General features: G+C 45.1%; 1 protein-coding gene across 4 annotated transcripts in view; it reads left to right on the top strand.

Moving 5' to 3' along the window:
• Positions 1-1,155: 1,155 nt before the first annotated feature.
• Positions 1,156-18,475, top strand: part of TMEM94 (transmembrane protein 94) — a 92,681-nt gene continuing 75,361 nt past the window's right edge. For 2 of the 4 annotated variants that reach the window (XM_056857578.1, XM_056857552.1), the window contains exon 1: positions 11,116-11,227. In XM_056857578.1, coding sequence (XP_056713556.1) covers positions 11,174-11,227 — 54 coding nt within the window. In that variant the 5' untranslated portion in view covers positions 11,116-11,173. Of the gene's footprint in view, positions 1,279-11,115; positions 11,228-17,905; positions 17,949-18,475 lie in introns of those variants that run through there. The other 2 variants (XM_056857570.1, XM_056857561.1) reach the window with 2 other exon arrangements.

Raw genomic sequence — 18,475 nt, 5'->3', positions numbered from 1 at the left:
TCTTTTACAGTAAGAGTTGTTCGACAGTGGAAGCAGCTACCTAGGGAAGTGGTGAGCTCCCCCTCACTGGCAGTCTTTAAGCAGAGGCTGGACAAGCACTTGTCGGGGATGCTCTAGGCTGATCCTGCATTAAGCAGGGGGTTGGACTAGATGGCCTGTATGGCCCCTTCCAACTCTATGATTCTATCCTCCTCCTGCTCCTTCTTCCATGCTGCCAGTGCCCCATGTCTGCTGTAACTGGAAGCAATGCATGCTAATGTTGGTATGTCTCTCTGACATCACCAGACTTTGACTTTAGTGTCTAGCAGAATGATCAGAGTCAGGCTCCGACGTCTAGCAGCTGCAGTTCAGCCACTGGTAATGTTTAGGTTTTGCATCTTGTTTTTTTTTTTTTAAGCTAGTTGGTGGGAGATTGGTAGGAGAAGTAAGTTGCTGGCTAGGCTCTGTTGATTCATGCAGTGTTATGATATGGTTCACTAATGCTCTGGTTCCCTTCTTTAGATCCTCTGGCTTGCTCAGTGATGGGTCAGGCATGCTCTTGGCCCTGAAGTGCAGCCACGTTGTCAAAGAGGATTTGATGTGTTGTTTCAGAAAATGGAAGAGTCATTACTACAGGCTCCATTAGAGATTATCTGGGCAGGGACCTGGTTAGAGATAAAAATAACAAGACAAATGACCATCAGTGACAGCCAGCTCTATCACACGCTTCCTGGCTGGTATTTCAGCCTTCCATCTTTTCAGTACCTGATGAAATCTGGCTTCTAGCTTAAGGGCTGTGCTTGGCAGTTCTCCTAGATATGTTGAGGATATGCATCAAGGGCCATGGTATTAACTGTGTTCTGCCCCATAGGGAATTAATTCTGCCAGTGGTGCAGGCTTTTTCAGCAGTTAAACTGATGAGCACTACTTAGGAATGAGTTGGATGAATTGCAAAAATATTAAATAAATTTGGAGTCATCGTCTGTTTTCTCATCTGCCTAGATCTGTTTCGGATCATAATTTCTACTGTGCTTTTCCTAAAGGGTATCCAGGAGAGTAATGGTTTGTATCCACTGGGCTGAGAGGATTTCTGTCCATGGATGCAAATTTGTCATCTCCTTTGGTATATCCAAATCACTGACTCCTGTTCCTTTTTGTTTTTCACAGATGGTGTCACTAAACTGTAATAATTCTGCTTCATTGATTACCTCGAAGAGTACCTGCACTGGAGTTGCACTTAGGGTCTTCTGGTTATGCTTGGTGCATTGAGCAGCCATGGAACTAAAGGACAAGCATCAGGTAGGTTTCCTAGTCGTATCTTTTGTAGCCCTTGGAGTGTGCTAGTTGGGTTTCCTTTTGTTTGACATCAATTTGAGAGGCACCGAAGAGGTTAGGGGGGCTCTTTAATTGGATCAGTTTTCACCGGCAAGCTCTTGATCATCAGTAAGTTCTTCTTCAAGCAGAATCAGGTCTACCCAACCCTTTTTTGTCCTAAGCAAGTTAAATTTTTTTGTACATCTCTTGAGTGAGTGGCATAACAATAGCAAATGAAATTATCTAGAATGAGCCAGAGTATTGTTTTTTCAAGTTAACTTTTAATTTCTATCACTTTTTTACTTCCTTCCCTTTACAACTACCTAACTTCAGTGTTCAGAAGTTGGGTCTGAAGATCCCAACCACCCTATAAGCTGCCTCCATGTGCCTCTACCAAAGCATAGGTGATAGAATTCTTATCAAGAGATTTGCACAGATGAGAGATCACTGGAAATCTAGCATTCCGTGTGGTTGCTTATTTTGCTGGGTTAGCCCTGAGCAGAATGTTGTCTGCAGAGTAAGGTTGTAAAGGCTTGTGCTAATGCATTCATCCATGATGTATGCAGTTGTATCTGCCATTCTAGGACTGGATTTGCATTTCGTGGGAGAAATCCTAAAAACTAAAGAGCCAGGTTGACATTTTCTGGTTAACCATCCTTATTAGCAAAGGGTTAGGAGAACAAGCGAGGTTTAGCTTTCCATGGGAGTATTTCAGTCACTTCAGGAAATTTTATTCTTATGTATCTTCTTATGTAATCCTAAATGGAAGTCCAATTCATATCTCTTATATTTAATATTGGCTATAGAAGTATTGGAAAGCAGGTGAAATAAGGAGAAAAAGAAAAATGAGAAACGGAAGCATCAGAATTCTATAGAACCATCTTCACTGGTTTCCAAATTCTGAGGCACTTGGGAGGGTGGTACATCTAGCACTGAATCGACCAGGATAAATTAGATGTTTTAAAATACTTATTTGGAGTTGGACTTGTGTGAACTCCTCAAAAGTTGTGTGAGCAGATGAAGGCTAATATCCTTTGTGTCCTTAGTTGGGAATAAATCACATTGTATACAATGAAATTTACTTCCAACAGAGGCAGTACTGTAAAAAATAGCATTTCCTGATGGCACTCTTAGCACAGATAAAGCCGACTTATTTTGCACTGGCAGGCATGACAGTATCATAAGTTATAACAGACAGAATATCCTACATACAGATATCTTTGGGCTTACATTTGCCCATGCACATGAGTGTGAATGGGAGGTACCAGGGAAGATGTAAGTGCTCCGTCGGCTGTATCATGGTAGTACTTATATTCATATGCTGCTTCTTCAGTGCAAATGTGGGCAAGTACTAGCTGAGTACCCAGCTTGGTGGGGGTAAAGGGAAGATGACTGGGGAAGGCACTGGCAAATCACCCTGTAAACAAAGTCTTCCTAGTAAACGTTGAGATGTGACGTCACCCCATGGGTCATGAATGACCCGGTGCTTGCACAGGGGATCTTTACATTTTTACTAGCCTAAGGATATTCACGCATAGGACATTAAGTGATGTGGCTGCACTCTTTTCTGCTGTTGTTTGAGACTGAGGCAAAGTGGGGAAAGAAGAAATACAACAGCTGAAAAAAGAAGCATATTAAAAAGTGGGGATAAGAGAGAAATAATGCCATAAAGTCAGGGTTTGGATCCTACCACTTTCAAGTGGGGCTGTGCTCACAGAATGGAACTTTGCTTTCTCACCCTCCCATTGTAGCCCTTCACATCCCTTGAAATGCTTTCCTCTGGGTGCAGAGAACCCACAGGAACAGCCCTGGGTGTGATGTGTGAGAAGGTGTGAGAAGATTGCTAGAAGCAGTCCGTGGAATTGTAAGCTACATGCTAGAGATAGACTTTCATCTCTTGCTGTTTAAATTAACTTCCCCGATGGATAAAGCTACGGTGAAATGGGAGTTGATACCGGGTTCCCATCTCGGGACGAAGTAGGTTTGCTTTGATGAACCTCCATTATTTTCGGCTCCAGTAGTTCCTTCAGCCAGCGGAACACGCTTCCGGGATTTTGTTACACCCGCCAGACTCGCCTCTCAGATTCTTGAGTAGCGCGCACTCCAGCCGAAGTACTACACTGTCCGGCTTGTGTTCTCATGCATTTACCTTCTCTTGCATGAAGTTTAATTGTATTTCGGGACTTTTTGGTCATTTCAGTACATCAGTACGTATATTGCACATGTTATGTGTTTATGTTGAATACAACTGTGATGTTCTTATGTAGTATATTGTATTTTTTGTGCCATCAGTGCTTGTTGATTGTTTTAATACCACCTGGAGGTTGGCAACCCTAGTTGAGGCCTTGTTGCTGAGGTGGTAAATGTTGGTCTGCATTGTGCTATTTTAGACCGCACAAAATGAGTAAACTGCCCTCCTTATTAAAGCTGGCATGCCAGGAGGAAGCCTGGGCTGGAACTCAGCTCCCTAACATCTTTTTTTTTTTAGATTAAGGAAATGTTTTTTTGGGAGGGGGTGTATGGAGGAGTATATAATTGCTGCTGTTCCTGCTTCCACCAGAGGGGAAGCAATTTGCTCCCTCCTATCTTTGGATTCCTTACGTCTGGTGGGGTTATGCTGGATTATCAATATTTTTTTAAAACTTCAAAACTAGCTTTTTGTTAGGACTGTTGACCAGATGGGTAATACAGGCAATACTGGAGTTGAGGAAAGATGCTCAGCCCGTGTGGTGGTGTGGTTTGGGTGTCAGACTAGACTCTGAGAGACCCAGGTTCAAGTCCCCCACTATGCTTTGAAATTCACTGGGTGACCTTGGGCCAGTCACATCGTCTCAGTCTAACCTAACTCATAAGGTTGTTGTGAAGACACAATGGAGGAAGGGAAAGCAATGTCGTAACCATCTTTGGATCGCCACTGGGGAGAAAACCGTGATATAAATAGCTAAACAAATCTGAATGTAAGGTGCTTGAGGCTCTGAAGAACAAGAGATGTGTTCTCTAGTCTCCATTCATACCATTCATACCATTCGGTTGTTGTTGATGGCTGATAATTAATGTTTCTCGGGCGTTGAACGGGTTAACATTCAGGCTTGGCTATAAGCCAAATGCTGCAAGAATGAGAGAATGGCTTTCTCAACAGGGCAGCCAGAAATCTCAAAAATGCTGTTTAAAAGGTTAGTTTTCCGTGCTGATTCCCCATTCTGTTTGTCCTCAGACTTTCCCACTAGCATATTTTAACAGGATTCCAGTGCTGGCAAAAGAACTTGAGTTCTCTCTCTGGCAGCATAGAGCTGCACCCTTGTGAGCCCATTGGGGTAAATGAAAGTAATTCTTGTTAGGATTGCCCTCTGGGATATGCAAATGAAGTGCAAAACAGTTCGCCAGTCCTGTTTTGCTGCCCGTTCTTCCAAATGCAGGCTTGTCTTTAAAAAAAACCCAATTTGCCAGAGATCAGGTGGGAATCTTTGTGTCTCTTTCGCATAAATGTTGTATCTTCTCAGGAACATTTAAGATTATGTTTTGTTCTCAGCGGGGAAACATGACCCTTATGGCATCTGTTGCAGAAGATCCAGATGAAATCGCCATAGCTAATGCCATTGTTCCAGTCAATCACAGTTTCATTGTTATCAAATGCCAGGAGTGAAATATTGGGGAAATTAAGTTTTTTCTTCCCTGCAGAGCTCAGTGTTGCAATAGTATTGTGCTGATCCTGGTAATGCTAGTACTGTGGGCAGCTTCTTATGCAAGCAATGTGGAAAGCAGAAGAAAGGCAGAAGAGAGCGGTCAGATATGCACCCAAAAAATCTCACCCACCATTATTTAAATGTGCCAGCCCCTGCTTCTACTGTCCAATATTTCTGCTATTTTTGTTATCTTTTAAAACTTTCCTTGGTTTTTGCTTTGTTTCTTAGCAGGATGTGCGTGCATGCCTGTTGTCTGCTGGTAGAATGTGAATGTCTCACAATATGTGGGGGGGAAAGGCCTTCCATAGTAGAAAGGTTATCTCTGCCATCTGGGGTTGCCAATTCCCTCTTCGCCACCGGCGGGAGGTTTTTGGGGCAGAGCTTGAGGAGGGCGAGGTTTGGGGAGGGGCTTCAATACCATTGAGTCCAATTGCCAAAGCGGCCGTTTTCTCCAGGGGAACTGATCTCTATTGGCTGGAGATCAGTTGTACTAGCAGGAGATCTCCAGCTAGTACCTGGAGGTTGGCAACCCTACTGCCATCTTTGGTTATGTGGGTGCTATAGTACTGCTAGTGTATCCAGAGGTTAAGATTCTCCCTATGGTTTCCAAGTGTCTGGAGGGGCTCTCAATGAAACCTTGTTGTCAGTAGGCACTAGTACAGATATACCTGCTTGGTCACATGATCTGCTTGCTCTACCTGCTTGTACAGAGCCCTGTCCTCTGCAGCCTTGTCTCTCCTACTTTCCCATTTTTAAAATATTTATTAATTCAATCAATCAATCTTATAACCCGCTGTACCCCAATGAGCTGGGCTCAGAGCAGTTCACACAATTTACAAACTTACAATAAAACGATAGAATCACATAGAACTATACATTAAAACAGCCCTAAGAAAATTAAAATAAATTCTAATTTTAATTCCTAATGGCTAGGGTTGCCAACCTCCAGGTACTAGCTGGAAACCTCCTGCTATTACAACTGATCTCCAGCTGATAGAGATCAGTTCATTTGGAGAACATGGCCGCTTTGGCAGTTGGACTCTATGGCATTGAAGTCCCTCCCCAAACCCCGCCTTCCTCATGGCTCTGCCCCCAAACCCTCCCGCTGGTGGCGAAGAGGGACCTGGCAACCTTACTGATGACGCATAGGGTTGCAGTATAAAGGCCACAGTATGGCCTGCAGGCAGTTGTGCGGCAGCGGCAGGTCAGGTAGGGAGGCCAGCATTTATAGTACAAACTAGCTGGCCTCAACCATAGGCAGAAAAAGCCCTGGCCCTGGTTAAGGCCAGCTGAATACTCCTCAGGCCGGAGACCACCAGTAAGTCGGTATTATATGATCTTAGCCTTCTCTGGGGAACATACTTCTCTCTCATGCAGTCATGCAGTTCTCTTCTTAGTTTTGACCAATCGGACCTGGTTTTGTGCATTTCCCCCCCACTACTTTATTGGGCTTGAATTGGCTGGTTTTCACTCATATCCAGGCAGTGTCAAGGTACTGTCGTTTGGCTGTAATTCTGGAGGGTTTCCTATATTTGCTGTTATGCTGTCAGATGCAAAGCAGCCTGGGGTGTGCCTTTAGTTACAGCTCGCATCTTGATTTCTGTGACTTGCACAGTGTGAACAGAAGTGGAGCTAAAACTCATCAGGCACCAATGAAGAATGTGTCCATGACAGTTTATGCCACAGCTTTAAGTTGCCACAAGATTTCTTCCTGTTTCTGTGGCAGCAGATTAACACAGAAACCCTGTGGAATTGGTCTTCAGGCATAATCTCTTATTTTAATCAATAACTTTCTTTTGAGAAACACCATTCTGATTTTTCTTCTCCTGGACCTACATCTCTCCCTTCACAGTGTGCTTTTTAGTAGCCACCCACCAGCAAGGGGGGGGGGATGAGTATCTTTGTATAATATTTGTAAGGAGCCACAAAACTCTTCTTTTGCCTTTTTGCAGAAGTAACTGAGTTGGTACTGAGCCAAGCTATAGATCAGCAAAGTGAAGCAGAAACGTGGTTTAAACAACTTGCAGAGAAAGCGAGAGTGAGCGAGAGAATTAAAATAGCTTTACTGGTGATTTCAAAACCAGGACCATTCAGTTTTGGTAAGCAAAAATGTCAGTTTCTGAGAACTTCCTGTAACTTCACAGTCTGAGGTGCCAGCATGCGCTCATTCACAATGGAAGGAACTTAAAAAAAACAAAACACCCGTCTGGTAGCATTGCTATAAAAAGCCCACCTGCTGCATTTTGTGTGTGTGCTCGGCTGGAGTACGAAAGCTTCCCAGTCCCAGCTTATTCCCCCCCTTTTTTCTTGGTGGAACCCAAGTAACAAAAAAAGTAGCTGTGTTTTAACTGCCTAATTACTTACCAGGAATTGTGTTCAGGAAAGATTAATTGGGGGGGGGGAAGGGGGGGAGTCTGTGCCCTGCAATACACTTTGTGCCTTTGTGCAGTTAAAGAGTAGTTGTCTAGGAAACACAATGCCCTGGAGAAAGATGCAGCCTCTCTTTACTTCCCCTCCCCTTCCATCCTTGCTGGGTTCTCTTTGGCAACCAGCGTTCCAAAACGTTCTGCTTTTTTGTGAACTTTATCCCTGGGAGTTTTATTTGCACAAACTTCAAGTTTTTAAATAATGGTGGGTGAGGTTTTTTGGGTGCATATCTGACCGCTCTCTTCTGCCTTTCTTCTGCTTTCCACATTGCTTGCATAAGAAGCTGTCTTAAAGGAAGACAACATTTCCCCCCCCCCATCTGCTTTTGTGCTCTTATACTGGACTAGCAGAATCTCTCCATCATCTCAGATAGAGGTATTTCTCAGCCTTGCTGTCCGAGATCCTTTAACCTGAGATGCCTGAGGAACTGAAACTAGGGTTTGTGCATACTCTGACAATGAATTTATGCCTTATAGGCAGAGTGCTCCTTCCTCATTATGGATCCTCAGTTTATGCCCCTTAGTGTGCACGTGCGTGTGCATGAGAAACACAGTACTTCCTTGCTCAGTGTGCTTACTTGCTTGATCTTGCAAATAATGGCATTGTTGCTCTACAGGATACCTTTCCCCCCTCATGCTGGAACATTATTCCCATTACTACTGTCCATCCTTAGTAGGATCATCTGTGTTTTGCTGAGGTTGCCTATCAGGGCTAGCTTTGTCACATGTAAAGAGATAGCTGTTTTCGATCTCTTCTGTTTAATCACTATAAGTTATTTTGTTCATGATCAAAGGCTGTGTAATGCAGTGTATGTTTAAACAGGGCTGGATACTTCTTGGAGCATAGGTATGGAATCGGGGAAAAAAGTCTTATCTAACTTGCCTTAAAAGGACAAAGCAAGCATTTATGCTTTCTGTTTAGCTGGAAAAGTCCCAAATGTAACATGTGCTGGGGCTGATTGATAATGGAAGAGCAAGTTAGGAGATAATCTGTGAAAGGAGTTGACAGGTGGAGATGGTGGTGGATTTTGAAAGCTCAAGTTGTCTCCTCGCTCCAGTGAGCTACCTTGTTCTGTTGATGTGGTTTTTTTTTCTTTCTGGGAAATGACTTGCTCTAGACAACAACGTGATCTGAGTGAGCTAGTGGTGCGGTTCTAGTAGAATGAGGGATCCTCCTGTGTGAGTGCATGGTGGTGGAAAGTGCTAGCAAGTCGCAGCCGACTTATGGTGACCCCATAGGGTTTTCAAGGCAAGAGACTAACAGAGGTGGTTTGCCATCGCCTGCCTCTGCAGAGCAACTCTGGTATTCCTCGGTGGCCTCCCATCCAAGTACTAACCCGTGCCAACCCTGCTTAGCTTCACAAGATCTGATGAGATCAGGCTAGCCTGGGCTATCCAGCTCAGGGCATCCAGATCTCCTTCCTAGGCAGACTTCAAAAGGATGAGAATATTCAGCATAGTAGAAAAGGAGCCCCATGGTGCAGTAAGCTGCACTACTGCAGTTAAAAGCTCTGCTCACGACCTGAGTTCGATCCCGACGGAAGTCGGATTCAGGTAGCTGGCTCAAGGTTGACTCAGCCTTCCATCCTTCCTAGGTCGATAAAATGAGCACCCAGCTTGCTGGGAGTAAAGTGTAGACTTCTGGGGAAGGCAATGGCAAACCACCATGTAAACATAGTCTGCCTAGTGAACATCGTGATGTGACATCACCTCATGGGTCAGGAATGACCCAGTGCTTTCACAGGGGACTACCTTTACCAAGGTAAGGGGGAGATGATATATAGTTATTATGTCTGCATCAAAATGATCCCAGCCAGGGTTCTGTAAATTAAAACAATATATGTGTGTTTATTTTGTTTAAATTATGGGTTCCGATGCTTTAGAATTTGTATATATTTATTCCAAAGGAGGAAATGCGATATGGAGGAAATGTTGGGGGCATTTCTAAATGTAGAGGACAACTGGAAGAGGCGAGGTGTGAGTGCATGCATGTACACAAATGTGTTTTTCCTGTTTTCAAGGGTCCACCTGTGTGTTTCTGTTTAGAACAAACCCTGTAAGTATACTTAGAAGGCCCACTGATTTGAGGGCACAGGGCCTGCCAAATGTGGTAGCTGAGCTTGAAAGCACTAGGAGGTGAAGCAAAGAAGGCAATGGAAAGAAAGGGTATCCATGATTAAGATGATGCTTCAGGCCACAGTGGGGATTTGACCAGGCTAACTGAAGGGTTGGAGAGGCTCTTTATGGGACCACGGGTGCCTTTCTTTACTGGCTGTGTTCTGCTAGGCCTCTATTCCATTCCACCCCTCCAAGTAGCTTTACATGCAAACTGAACATCAAAAGCAATTGCCTGAGCAAAACTATGGAAGGCACATACTTGAGCAGTGATTTGTCTTTCCCCAGAGGCAGTATGGCAAGATACCTTCTCAAGAAGCTTGCAAAAAAGCAGCTTCCTTTGCAGGGATTCCTAACACAGTTTATTGCTTGTTTGCAGGGGTGGGCCTTTAAATCAAAGACAAAAATCATTTTCTCTGAGCCTTTTGTTTTTGGACACAATTTATGTCATCTTTGACTTGTAGAATCAGTAAAGGCCTCAAAGCAGAGAGGATAGTCACCTAATCAGATAGAGGTAGGCTGAGATGAGGTATGGACATGGTTCCTTTTATCTTTTGCCACCTAGGGGGAGGGGCCGTGGCTCAGTGGTAGAGCATCTGCTTGGCATGCAGAAGATCCCAGGTTCAATCCCTGGCATCTCCAGTTAAAGGGACTTGGCAAGTAGGTGATGTGAAAGACCTCTGCTTGAGACCCTGGAGAGCCACTGCCGGTCAGAGTAGACAATACTGACTTTGATGGACCAAGGGTCTGATTCAATATAAGGCAGCTTCATGTGTTCATGTGTTCAGTTATGTCTTCCCTCCCCCTTTCCCCCTTTGGTTCCTTTAGGAATCTTGAGAGGCAGCAAGCCCCAGACACAATGGGTTGCTATTAATAACCTGCAGTGCACCTTCTGCAGGAGTCTCCTCCTGAGATCCTATGAATATTTGATGCTTGGGGGGGGTCGCTGCTCTCCTCCATCCGGATTACTGCTGGGAAGTCCTGCTGGGAGCAATAGGGTGGCGCAGGAGAGAGCGAGAATTACCACCTTAGCTCAGCAAATGGAAGCCCCCCCCATGAATTATTGAAACCATTAGCTTGAAAAAGATGCATCCAGGGTGTGAGGTTTAGCAATCTGTGGCTTCGTAGCCATTTGCAGGCATTCTCGGTTGCCAAATTCGTTCTCCTCCTGTTTGATCCAGCTGTTCTCTCTCTGCTGGAAGGCCAGTTCTGGTTTTCCCTGACCATATCATACACCTTTCTGGCACCTAGTGTATTTTGTGAACGTGCCCGGCTGTTCTCTGTTAGCGTCGCCCCTCGCTTGATTTGTACACCGCCTTCCTTCTATGCAGGTATTTTGTGGAATGTCTGGCTCTGGCTGCCTCCTCCTTGTGAACCTGCGGTACGTGATTGGGAAGAGCTTCTTCCTCTTGCCGTTTCTCATCTCTCCCTTTCTCACCCCACAGCCAGCATGCAGCATTGTGACTGGCAACAGGCTGAATTAAGCAGTGGCTTGGTGCTTCACTCTGCTGTTCCTGTCTCTTTCTCTCTCTCTCTTTCTCTGCAGCGTTGCGCTCTGCTCCCTCTCTCCCTCTCTCTTGCTCTCTGCGTCTCTCTGGGCAGCAGCACTGGAAGTTGCTGTTCGAGGTTCCAAGCGGTGCCGCAATATTAGCCCAGATGCTTTTTAAACAGACAGATTTGTGGATGCCCCAGACCGCCAAAAGTGGCAAAGTAAGTTTATCTTTCGCACTCTCTTCTTGTTTTCTGACATTCAAGATGGCTTTCCCCCTTTTCCCTGCATCTTTTCCTCAGCTACTTTTCCTCGGCTACTGATGTAGAGAGGGCTTCTGAGGTTGTGCAGGTGAGACCGCGTTGAATGACAGCCGGTCCATGAGAGGGACTAGTCTTTCTTCCTTTGTCTCTTTGGTGGGGTTATTCTGTGTAAATGGAGGATTTTAGTTTCAAATGCGTTAGATCGGTCTGCCGTGCTTTGTGTTAGTAAATTCTTCTTTGCTATTTTTTTTTAAAAAGTGTCTGAGCACTGCACCCCCAAATGCCCCCTCCCACAGATATACTTGTGTGTGTGTGTGGAGGGGGAGGTTTGGCAAAACCAGTAAGGATTGTGCATGCCAAATATCCTAGATCTGGAGGACTGCCACATATGTTCAGAGGAAGCAAATGTGGCAATTATCCATCCTTGCAGGTTAATAAATCTGGGATCCCATGCAGTTTGGGGTGGAACGCTATGTGTGTTTGCATGTGTGTGTATAATTCCATTCTCCTGTGCCCCCTGTACCCCCATTCTCCTCCTGAATTAGGGGGAAATATATGCTTGGAAGTCACATTATGTAATGTGTCTTGTAAACATAGCCCAAACACCAATCCCAGTGGCAGATGTGTTAGATCCTCAGAGATCTAGCTCCTGGGTGATCTGCAAGAGCAAGGAGGGCCAGAGGGACAAACTGAGAAGCTGCACGGCACACTGTTGCCTATGGGAACTGTCTTTTCTCTGGATGCTCTCAGGATGGAGAAAAGGGAGTGAGTGAACTAGCAAAGGCTGATGTTTGCATTACTGGCACTAAAAGGCTTCTTCGGACTGTTGGCATCCAACTTTCTGCTTTTTGAAACAGTGTTTGAAACAGTTTGTACTTCAGGATTCTTGGTATATCTCCAGGATCAGTTGTGATGGTTTAGTCAAGCCTTGTAGACCCCGCTGTCATTGTTAAGTTGTGCTCATCGCTGCATGTTAAAAGCTCTCTGATTCTAAGAAGCCCGGAGACTTAAAACCATTGTGTGTCAGAACTTCCACAGTCACATAGCTCTGGAGTAGATGGAACTTTGTTGCCCGACAGAAACACGGACTCTCGGTTTGTCTTCACAGCTTGCTCCTGAAACTTGGTAGCTTGCTCCTTGCCAGGTTCTGCAAATATGATCCATAGGGAAAGAGCCAACGTACAGGGTGCACAAGCTGACTGGTGGCCAACCTTTCTGGCAAGTGTGCTACAAGTCAAATCCATAGTATGGCCTAATGCATGCTGCATAGCCTTCTGTCCCATGCCTCGGTGTGGCTTTGCCTTTAGTTCGCTGAACAAAGGGAGCAGGCGCAGCATGGCGTTGAAGAGGTTAGGCAGGTGTGCCACAGGTTGGCTACTTATGCCCAAGTCAGTTCTCTGTGGCTGCTGGTGGTATTCCTACTCTGCATGCTAAACATATATACTCTGTGATGGGGCTCAATGTGGTGTACAGCCCTCCCTATATAACTTTCTTCTGCAAAAAAAGAAAAAAAATAGTATGAACGTTTCATAGACATTATTAAGATCATAAGGGGGCATGCCCTTCGCCAGCTGGTGCCAAGATTGAGTCTGGGTCCTTGGTGGTTTATATGCACAACTTTGGGTGTGCAGGTGCAAGATGGAGAATGTATGGGAAAAAAAGGCTTGGCAGCAGGGTTCTTCTTCTTTCCCATAGTTTCCAACACTTCTGCCAGGGGCTGCCATGTGGACCCTCCTCTGGTTCTAACGGACTGCAAAGCTGTTGGGTCCAGCCCCCTTTTATAACGGATTACTGGGAATGATGTTTGAGCACATGAAGCTGCCTTCTACTGAATCAGACCCTTGGTCCATCAAAGCCAGTATTGTCTCCTCTGACCGGCAGCGGCTCTCCAAGGTCTCAGGCAGAGGTCTTTCACATCACCCTACTTGCCTGCTCCCTTTAACTGGAGATGCTGGGGATTGAACCTGGGACCCTTCTGCATGCCGAGCAGCTGCTCTGCAACTGAGCCACAGCCTCTCCTTGCCAGTGGGCAGTGGAACTTGTTTTCCCACCTCTATAAAAAGAGACTGTGGCCTTGATGGCAACTGACTTTGGCAGATAAGGGCCTGTGATGATACGCCGCATGATGTGCTGCTTCTCTCCAGAGAACTAGTGTAATGCGAAAGGAGTTTGACGGAGCCCGAGGAGCGAGGCTAGAAGTACAGGGCAGACTAGGGGTGGACCGTGGGTGCAGCCACTGCCATCAAACCCGCCTGCCTCTTGGCTTTACTTGTCTTTTGCTCTTAAATCAGCCGCACAGACCTCCCCCTGCCCTCCCGCACATGTTTGACAAGACAGCGGAAACTGCACACTAGCCGTGTTGGCCATGGGCAGGAATGTGAATATTCCTATTCCCAATGAAAAAGAAGGGAAACCCCCAGATGATACTATGCCCCGGGCTGCTGATGCTGGGACAGAACAAACTAATGTTCAGTCCGGTGCATTGGAATTTGATTTATTTTTTCCACTGGCCAAGGCAAGCCCTCTCTTCACATTAGCTGGTAATACGCAATGGTGTTCCTGAGAGATGGCATGTGGGAGTGAATGTGATACCCATTTGCTGCTACGATGGGTGCCGGTCTAATTGTTCTGCATCCCTCCCATAACCGTTACATAACTCCTACTGTAGAGAGTGTAGTTGTCCAAGTCATTCCCACTTGTGTATCCATTATGTCTCCGAGGGGCCTCAACTCTGTTACAGCTCTAATAGAGAACATGATAACGATACTAGATTAATATTGTTTCCGTCCTATATTGGAGGAATACATAATAAGTTGGTCAAATGCACTCTGTTTTTCATCTTGCCAGAGCAGATTACCAAATAATAATAATAAAAAAGTAGTGGAAAAGAGCAAGAGTCCAGTGGTACCTTAAAGACCAAAAAAATTTCTGGCAGGGTAGGAGCTTTCGTGAGCTACAGCTCATCTCTTCAGAAAGCTCCTACCCTGCCAGAAATTTTGTTAGTCTTTAAGGTGCTACTGGACTCTTGCTCTTTTCTACTGGTATTGACAGACTAACACGGCTACCCATCATGATCTGTCTTTTTTTTTTTTAAAAAAAGAAAGAAATTGTAGTCCTTCATGGTGGGACAAACTGGCGCAATCCCGAATTGCGTCTGAATCCTGCCTTGACTTCAGTGACTGTGTTGGTGGGGAAAACGGGAAGGAAGGAGGAAGCTGCTGGCTTTCCCTCAAAGTAGTTGGTTTTGCTGACGTTCCCTGAGGGCTTAAGCAAAGCTAATATTAGTGATCATAATACAGCATTCCTGACCTTTTAACCCAGGATCAGGCTGCAGGATAGCGTGTGCCTCTTCTCCAGTCCCTTTCGCCTTCCGCAGCAACCTACCCATTCAACATTAACCAGAGCCGGTTGCTATGCAGTGGAAGGCAATGGCAAACCGCCTCTGCTCATCTCTTGCCTTGAAAATCCTGCGAGAGGCCGCCATAAGTCCGTTGCAACTTGACGGCACCTTTTAGTTAATAATTAAGAGAGATATTGGCACGAATGTTGACTATGTTTACTGCTAACCAAGGTTTGCTCATTGCTAACCAAGGCTGGCTTAAAAAAAAAAAAGGTTAGACACGGTCCCTGGCTAACACTGATGCTAACATCACATTCTGGTTTAGGCAAGTGTGTGTGTGTGGGGGGGATTTGTGCACAACAGAGTAGAGAACACTAAATAGAGATCGTTGTGCTTACATTGGCCCAGGGTGTCTTTTGAATGCATGTTTCTTTTTCTGCCTGTTAAAAGACTGTTATCTGCAAAGGCGTTATATAGTATGAGAATCTGATTCTACAGCTTTCCGAATAATAGCAGCTGAATCTGATACCCAGTTCAGAGTGCCAAAAAGTTCTTGGTGTATCCCTCCTGGGACTATGGGCATGCCAGAATACCGGTGAGAAACTGCGTGTCCAAACGCTACTGTTAGCCAAGCCTTATGGAAAGATACTATATTTTGAGGAAGAGGCTCTAGCCCAGCCCGCTTTCTGCAACATGCTGGTTTTCCATGCAGAATTTTAGAATATGCAATTCCTCATCTGCATTCAGTCCTAGCAGGGCTATACTGCATGTTTGCTTATGTACATTGAAATAGGATCTGAAGGTATAGTTCCAGGCAGTTGTTATGGGAGGTGAATACTCTTCTTTGACCAGTGTTCCAGTCCTGCTTTTTGTGTTTTATTGGATCTGATGGAAGAAAGCCAGTCTGTCTCTTCCATCCTTTTCAATCAAGGCTTTGCCCAGATGGTAGCATTCTGCTTTTGGGCATTATCGCACAAAACAGGCAGTGTCCCCAGGAGAGGAGAGGAACCTTTTTCTCTGGGGGATCCATATGTTCAGCCTGGAAAGACCTCTAGTAGACAGCACAGCTTGTACTGGTCCCTGGCAGCCATATGGCCCACAGAGACCAAATGTGGGCTGAAGATTTAGACTCTTGCAGGTTTGATAGGAGGTATCCAGACCACCAGATTGTGGGCATGGTTTCTGTAGCTTTCCATACAAGGAGAAGGCATAATAATATGGCAACTTGGGATCTTTCACTGTTTGTTCTCCACTCAAATTCCTAGGAATCTACAAAGAGCTCTGTTGAATCTCATCAAAGAGCTATCCAGTTCGTGGTCCTGTTTCCGACATTAGCCATCTAGAATTCCTCAAGAGGTGTAGGGGATAGACACAGAATGCCCCTGAACCTGGAGCTTCCCTTTAGCTGTTCTGACTAAAAGCTGCGGAGAAAGCCGTCCTCTGTGAATTTGTGTAATGCTCCTTTAAAACCAGGTAACAGCATGTTTTGGCAGTGAGTTCAGTAAGTCAGCGGTTCCCAACCTTTTTGGTATGGTGACTCACAAGTCCAAATGTACTTGGTATGGTGACCCATCCAGGGCTGGGCTAAGGATTTGTGGCACCCTAGGCATAAACGATGATCTTGGCTCCTATCTAGTTCAGCATTCCATTTTCTATGGTGGCTAACCCCAAGCCAGCGGCATTCCAATATACCCGGCTTCTTCTTATGGAAGTTACATTCCAACTTTGATCACCCTGTCCTTCTCCATTAGTCCCTCTAGTCCCCCTTAAGTTTCTAAGAAACTCACTCTAGTAACCATCAGGACATGTTTTATTTGGTCAGCATGCATATGCAGTGAAGAAAAAAAAATTCCAACTGATGTATGACACGGAAGATACTGTTTCCAGGGTCACATCTTGGTTTCCAAAATGCAAAAGAGAGCAATGGAAAGGGTGGGGACCGCTATTAGGGAGGAAAGGATAGGGGCAGCTGTTGGGGAGGGCAGGGCTGTGACCCACTTTCAGAGGCTTTGCGACCCACTTTTGGGTCCCGACTCACAGGTTGGGAAACATGGCTGTAAGTTAACGATGCATACTGTGACGAATTATTTTCTTTTATCTCTCCTGAATCTGTGGTCAGTTGCTGCTGCTACTCCTCCTCTGTATTTCATTAAACCGATGCAAGGTTTTGTAGACATCTCAATCAGTTTCTCTTCCTGGGAACTTCTCTATCCTATCCTCTGTCATTATTACAGCATGTAGAAAAATAGTGGTGTTCTCTACTCTGTTGTGCACAAATCCCCCACATCTATGCACCTGATCAGATATTCACTTTGTTGATTTCATCTGCTGATTTCTGTTAGGAGCTAATCCAGCTACTTTGCCATACTGGAGTGCACCTGGTTTGCGGACTGAAGTTCCTCTCCATGCATTTTGAGATGCATATCCTCCCTGGCAACAAGTCCCCCAGCCCCTTTATTCCAGCAAATTAGATCAACTTTATTTTATTCATTTGTTTATTTAGAACACTTATATGCCATCTCTGCAGAGACCTGCTCAAGATGGCTAACAAAGTAAAAAACAATAAAATCAAACCATGAGAACAACAACATAGAAATGATCAAGATTACAGTAAGACATACAAGCTTCATAAAATGACATGTAGAAGCCTAAAGTGATATTCATAAAACAGTCCTCAAGCTAGAAGACGATCATAAAAACAGCTCTGAAAGATGGAACTTGTCAGTTAAAAGTCTGGGTGAAAGCTGTGTTTGGTGCCTAAAGGGCAGTAGGTGCCAGGCAAGCCTCGTGGGGGATGGCATTCCAGATGTGAGGGGCACTACTGAAAAAGCCCGGTCTCTGATTGCCACCCCCCTCACATATGTAGGCACGGGCACAGAGAGCAGGGTATATGAGTAGGTTCATAACTGGCAGGCTGGACAGTAGAGGAGGGGCATGCATTGGTATCATACTGCTATTTCTACACTTACTATGAAAAAGTTATAACTACGGGAAGAGGAAAAGCAAATGTATAGAGACCGCACAAAGACTGGACAGTGGGGGGCAAAACCTAAACGAAACATCATATGACTGCTAGTTTGGCCACAGTGGGTTTGTGTGTGTGTGTAGAGGTAGTAATGTGCTTAACTATTGGTGGAATATGTGAAACAGAAGTACTTTTACTAAAATGTAAAGGAATCTAGTGGCATCTTAAAGCCGAATAGATTTTTTGCAGCATAATCTATTGTAGACTAGAGCCTGTTTCATCAGACGGAAGAAATTAAAGTTCAGAATGCAGATATGCACACCAGTGTGTGTGAGGGTATGAATCGTGGGGTAAAAGGCCATGAAATGCAAGAGGTATGTTTCATTAAAATGTCACAGATGATACCTCTTGCAGTTCATGGCCTTTTAATCTTATCCTTCACAGTTTTTGCCCTGTATGCATAGATACATATCTAGAACCACTGTGACCCGAAGTTTCACTTCCTGCATCTGATGAAATGGTCTCTCGCCCACAAAAGCTTATGCCACAATAAAGCTATTAGTCTTTGGATGCCACTAGACTCCTTTTTTTGTTTTTGCTGCAACAGACTAACATGGCTACCCCCTCTAGAACTGCTGTTTTAACAAACCCTGTGATTGTTGTTGCCTGTCTGTTCTCTCTACATGACCTTCCATTCTCAGGATGCATTTTTGACTTTGTCACTAAAGCTCTTCCTTCTCCACGTGTTTTGCTTCTTCCTTTTGCAAAGGAGTGAAGACCTTGCTCCCGCTTGCTCTCCCTCGGCTCCCAAACTGCTGTGGTGGTTTTGGGGGCTTCTGTACAACACTGTTGTCTGGTCATCCCTCTTCTGGATTTCCCCCGGCCCCACTTGGCAGGTTCC

The sequence above is a fragment of the Euleptes europaea genome, chromosome 1, assembly GCF_029931775.1.
Source record: "Euleptes europaea isolate rEulEur1 chromosome 1, rEulEur1.hap1, whole genome shotgun sequence".
Lineage (NCBI taxonomy): Eukaryota > Metazoa > Chordata > Lepidosauria > Squamata > Sphaerodactylidae > Euleptes > Euleptes europaea.
Note: the sequence above shows the minus strand (reverse complement) of the source record. Positions and strands in the feature narration are given on the sequence as shown.